The sequence below is a fragment of the Penaeus chinensis genome, chromosome 11, assembly GCF_019202785.1.
Source record: "Penaeus chinensis breed Huanghai No. 1 chromosome 11, ASM1920278v2, whole genome shotgun sequence".
Classification (NCBI taxonomy): domain Eukaryota; kingdom Metazoa; phylum Arthropoda; class Malacostraca; order Decapoda; family Penaeidae; genus Penaeus; species Penaeus chinensis.
The window spans coordinates 878,508-884,411 of record NC_061829.1 but is presented as its reverse complement, the minus strand read 5'-3'; the positions used below and the strand labels follow the sequence as shown (position 1 = coordinate 884,411).

Below are 5,904 nucleotides of genomic sequence, written 5' to 3'. Positions count from 1 at the left end.
CTTCTATATATATTTATATTTATTTCCTGACCTGAGTATAGTAAAATATACACAAAAAATATTTACATTATAACCATTTTTAACTTTTGTGCAAAACATGAACAAGAGAGCAAACAATTACATTTACTATACAAATATTACTTGTACATCTATACAATTGTTTTTTAAATATTCAAACAAGATGTATATTCTATGTATATCACCTCAAAATACAGTATTCTCATATGATTTTTCTCTTTTTACTCAAATGGCTGATCCTAAGCCCAAAACTCTACTCAAATTATCAGTCTGTAAATGATCTAAACACTTAAATAATTAAGACTCAACATACTCAACATATGAACATACAAAACAGAACAGCTAGATACCTATATACAATAAATTACAACTGATATTATATTGCAGAAGAAATTAAAAACTGCATCAATCAATCATGGCTGATATTTAACATCTTCTGTACGTTGGTAACTTTCTCTCGTGGCTTCCCCAGTTTGGCCCCAACTTCAGTCTCAAACTTGTCTAGTCTGTTCCAATCGGAGAAGTTGACTGGTTTTTTACCTGTGAAATTTATCAGATGATGGAAGTTTTAATTGGTGTGAAAACAATATAATTCTATTCATTAATTAAGAATTCACCATTCATCAATTCATTCATTACTGAATAACAAATCAAGCAATTGTTTATAAAAGATCAAAATATCATTCATAAAAGACAGAAATATCTTGCACTGATATGAAGTTACTCTACATTATTACTGAGCTATGAGATGGAATGTCAAAAAGGAAAAGGAATTTTAGGTGCAATGCACTATTCAACAATCAATAATCATAAAAAGAGAAGAGATTTTAGATACAATTATCCTCACAGCTGTTTTCATGCCAATCAGAATATCAATAAAGTAGATATAATCACCACTGATATAAATCAGTCATTTCCAACAAACTCACCAAACACTTATTATAAATTCAACAATATATACCCTACCAGATATAAAAAAGGGAGATCTACAAACCTTTCTCTGATAAAATATCCAGTACTTCTTCTTTACCACCTTTCGCACTGGAAACATCAACTTGACCTGAGTTTATATCAGCCACCAACATCTTTCCACTAGTGAATCCACTCGTCATTGTGGACAGAATGACACCAACCGGACCAGTGCCAATCCATCCACTGACATAAACTCCATTCTGTCCTTTGACTCTGCCATTGTCATTGGCGATCGTGCCTGTGCGGTGATCAAAGGGCAAACTAGAGTCAATGGGGATGCCCTTGTAGCCTATGCTCCTCAGGACAAGCCCACATTCAAGAGTCTCGGTTTCTTCTGTCTGTACAGCACGTTGGTTTTCCCCGTCACCTTCCAGTCTGCCAAAGCATGTGCCATTAACAACTCTTAACAACTCATTGCAAAAATTGTGGAAAAAGGAAGAAATGAGAATTAATAATTTGACATAGCAAGATGCATCATGAATATTTAGCAATGTTGTGTATCTTTAAGTGTAAAACTAGGAGCAAGAAAAACATATAAAAATGTCAAAAACGGAATAATGTTCATCACTGCAAAAGATGAACTACATCACACAAATATACAACTGATTTTCTAACCTGTTATGTGCTAATTTCAAGCCAGACACAGTCTGACCATCAGCTTCTGCAAGAACTTCTACTGGGCTTAACAGAAACCTTAGTCTCCACTCCTTTTGTGCTGATGCCCATGCTGAAGCAAGGGCAGGGGCAGGAGCGTCTAATGCTGTTTTGGCTAACAGTTCTAACAATCTTTTCCGAGGGCGAGGCAAACCTGATTTGGAGTATTAGGTTGATAAAACTATTAAATCATGATATTCATCACAAAAGGCATTTAAACTCTCAACTAATATTTTCTTTTCTTTTGTACAAAAATGGAATGTATACATATTCTGGCTTTAAAAAGGTATAGTTTTAAATTTTACAGTAGTCATTGGTGAAGTGACTAAATGATAAATGCCAACTATGATGATGCAACATACTTGGGATCAAATCTTTCAAATGCTGATAGTCGCCTGTTATTAAGTTAGGTCGACAACCTGGCAGGTTGACCATTTCTCGCAGTTCCTTGATGGTAAAGGCAACATTCTGTGATCCTCTTCGACCTATCAAGGTTACATATTTCACTTGGCTTTTATCAAGGCATGCCAAGACATTTTCAGGAATGTCAGTTTTCTAGAAAAGAAAGGAGAACCATAATGTGTTTCCATTATTTCTACCTTTACACTGATGATTACAAAGCTGTGTTATAGTAATTATGACCCAGTATATGATACAAAACTGGTAAACAAGATTGAAAAAATGACTCACACCAAATATAAGCTTGGAAATATATTTTCACTCACCCTTAACATATCCATTGGTGTGAGAAGAATTCTTGCAACATCCAAGGCAACATTTCCTTGTCCAACAACAGCTACAGACTCTACATCAAGGTTTACTTTCAGGTCAGCATCTTCAGGAAGCCCATTGTACCATCCAACAAACTGCCTTGCTGACAGTACCCCTGATAATTCTTCACCGGGAATGTTCAGTGTTCTATCTTTTGCATTACCATAGGCCTGGGTAGGATTTTAAAAAATAATATAGTTTCCTCTACAAAACATGAATTAGTAGATAACTGCTATGTTAATTGCATGAGAGGAAAAGAAATAATTATACTTATAATCTTATACAGAAGAAAATAACTTACCAAAATAACTGCATGATAAGCTTGTCGAAGCTGTGAAAAGGTAACATCTGAGCCAATATCCACATTGCCCAAAAATGTTACCCTGTTTTTACTTGCAGTCTGGGTAAAGGTGTTAATGCAATTCTTCACTTCAGGATGATCTGGAGCAACACCATATCGGACTAACCCAAAAGGAACCGGCAATTTTTCATATATGTCTACTTCTGCTGTCTCATGACTCTGATAATAAAAAAAGTTTTAAATGTAAAAAAAATTAAAAAGCATAGCATATTTTTTTCTGTTATAAAATGTAAATAAGCTGCTTTAAATTTCTACAAACAAACCTTTATAATTTGTTGTGCTGCATAGAACCCTGCTGGGCCACTGCCAACTATGCATACTTTTGGAACATGTGCAGTAGTTGTTGCTGCACCGGTCGAAAAGCGACGTGCTGCCAAACGACTAACACCCAATCTCAGCAACATATCTGGAATTTCATTGGTGCAACCATATGAGCAATTCAAGGAACAAATATATATCTTTAATTTTATAAATAGTTTACATAAATTACACAAACAAATCTTGAATTCATTTACAATACAAATAACTGAAATGAGCCCTATTCTACCTCCATCATACTGGATTTGTTATAATTGGAAATGACACCTAACACTGAAACTCCAGAATCTGACCTTACCAGAACACGCCAATCCAAGAAAAAAAATCATTGTAATTTCTGCTGCAAGCTGACAATAAAGACATGAGAGGTTCAAATCCCATGAATTCTAGATCAGTCAAGCACATTTTCCACCTCATGAAAGTATGCAAAAATCTGAAATGGCAGTAGTGGTGACCTTTGCAAGGGAAATGAAATGGACAGGTAGCAGTCCTAATAAACCTCAACAATGACAGTTGGCCTATCTAGAACTACTAAAAATCATCTAAATCTGTACTGGAAAAATTATTTTCCCAAGCTCTAACCAAATCAGAACTTTTGAAATGAAAATTTTGTAGACCAGGCATAGGGAAAGGCAGCAGCCTCCCCATGTACAGAGTTTAGAGGAGTGAAGCCTCCTATATAATGAGAATATGAACCACTATAGTATATTTGCATGGGCTATATTTTGCCAGAAGATTCTGCAGATCCAGTTGGAAACTAAGGGGGTAGCAGGTTTGTCTGAAAGACATTTTAGGGGACAAAGCATCTTAATTATTGCGAATTTGTATCACAGCAGCATTGACTGATTCACCTAGGCCTGTTGATTTTATGCTGCAATTACACTGGTAATGACCCATTTCCTGTTAGCACAGCTATGACAAGGAGAGGTAACTATAACCAAAAATTACTGGTACAAAGCTGAAGTGAAACAAATCTGACTCTTTGCTACCTTATTAGTGTTAAATTTATCTTGACTACAATATTTCACATCTCACATTGAATCTCCATAGGTAAATAGCCATTACATATAATTTACTCCCTACACATCCTTACAAAACTATCTTTACATTTTCTAGCAGTTTTCAGCTTTAATTGCAACACATTAGACATACCTTATGATAATAATTCAAGTTCTACATAATTCAATGGTTATGTTACCTAGAGTGACACAGAAATAGATGGAAATGCACACAGACATTTTATAAAGCATAAGAAATAGGGAAATAAACAACACAAGTACAGCTGCGCCGACTTCATATTAACCGCTAAATAACGAAAATATCCATTGCTTATCACCGTCCACAACACCCTCACACAGCCAAAGACATTAATGTCACATTTTCTGTGAGTTGGCATGAAGTGCTAATATAGGTGAGGTATAGGGGGGTTTTCCTTTCCTATCTTGGGTATTATTGGAAGAGACACCCCACACCTAAAAAAACAAAATCTGAGCTTACCAAGTCCGCTGAAACGTGACATGACCATAGGCAGTGACGTCCAGCAATTAAGCAAGAAGCTTTTCCTTGTCCCCCTAGTTCAGCCCCTAAGTAGGAACCATGATGTCGAAACCCTCATACCTCTAATAATGAAGAATATTCTCATCGGGTCTGTCATTGTAAATGACAGATGGACTGCATTTCGAACTATAAGCAAGCACAGGTATGATCATCAAGTCATAAACCTCACCAATTACTTTGTGGATCTCGAAAACCCAGAGATTCACTCCAAGAACATTGAGTGGTTATGGCGAGATGTAAAGGAGTGGAGCAAGAGACCTGGTACTTGGCAAGAATTCTACAAACAACACCTTGCTCAATATCTGTTTCTCCACCAGTATAAGCCAGATTTAGTTCATCATCAGTTCTTCAAAGAGACTGCAAAACTATACCCTCCGCTGTCCAATAAGGAACATTGGATAGCGATCATGATTCCCGCCAACAATGACCAGGACGACCCAATGATTCCAGTGACCTGAAGCCTGGCCCATCTGGAGTTAATGCTTAATCCGATCCAGACGGGTCATGTGAACCGGTGATATAACAAACAGCTTGGTCTGCAGGATATGCCTGTACATGCGGCAATGTGCTAGAGTGCGTGGAGCGGGATGTTCCGCTTGATGTGGCAGACTCTCATACCTAGTGTCTGGCCGTTGCCAGAAATCACTAGAATTTATCACACTCAGAGATTTCTGTTACCTGGCAGTGATGGGTTCAGCTAATGGGTAAAACTGTTCCTGGGTTTGGGCTCTGTCCTGCTAGAACATATGAGGTGAAGATTTTGGGGACCAGGCAGGGGTAGCAGCCTCCCCAAAAAGGGGGTTTAAGGAGGAAAAAATGCATCAGTAGAAGTTGCTTGCCAGGGCTCTATCCTGCCAGAACATACAAGGTGAAGATTTTGTAGACCAGGAAGGAGGGTAGCCCCCAAAATAGGGGGTTTAAGGGGGGGCAAAGCTCCCTATATAACCTGAAAATGAGTGGATATATTTTCTCCCACTAGATTGGTTCGAAACACGTTGAAAACTAATAGAAAATTATACCGTTCATCTGAAAATCGGCGTGGGCGTCTCCTCCCAAATTAACTCTATCTTGGATGTAAATAGAAGGTAGGATAGGGTAAGTTTGGATTTTGGGTTCGCATGATACCCTGGTTTTGGATTTTGTGTCTGCAGGTGCATCACTCTCGGTAACTTTAATCATCTAATTTCGTAGAACTTGAGTTATTGTCAAGAGTTATGTGTACTCGCTGGCAAATACCAATTAAACGAACTACT

At 37.3% G+C, this 5,904-nt stretch overlaps 1 protein-coding gene across 3 annotated transcripts in view; it reads right to left on the bottom strand.

Annotated features, from left to right (window-relative positions):
* The window catches only part of LOC125030726 (NADPH:adrenodoxin oxidoreductase, mitochondrial-like), a 6,628-nt gene continuing 724 nt past the window's right edge, over positions 1-5,904 (bottom strand). For all 3 annotated transcript variants that reach the window (XM_047620977.1, XM_047620978.1, XM_047620976.1), the window contains 7 exons: positions 3,040-3,182; positions 2,717-2,935; positions 2,370-2,585; positions 2,007-2,199; positions 1,606-1,798; positions 1,013-1,365; positions 1-558 (listed from right to left, as the gene is read on the bottom strand). In XM_047620977.1, coding sequence (XP_047476933.1) covers positions 428-558; positions 1,013-1,365; positions 1,606-1,798; positions 2,007-2,199; positions 2,370-2,585; positions 2,717-2,935; positions 3,040-3,180 — 1,446 coding nt within the window. In that variant the 5' untranslated portion in view covers positions 3,181-3,182 and the 3' untranslated portion in view covers positions 1-427. The remainder of the gene's footprint in view (positions 559-1,012; positions 1,366-1,605; positions 1,799-2,006; positions 2,200-2,369; positions 2,586-2,716; positions 2,936-3,039; positions 3,183-5,904) is intronic.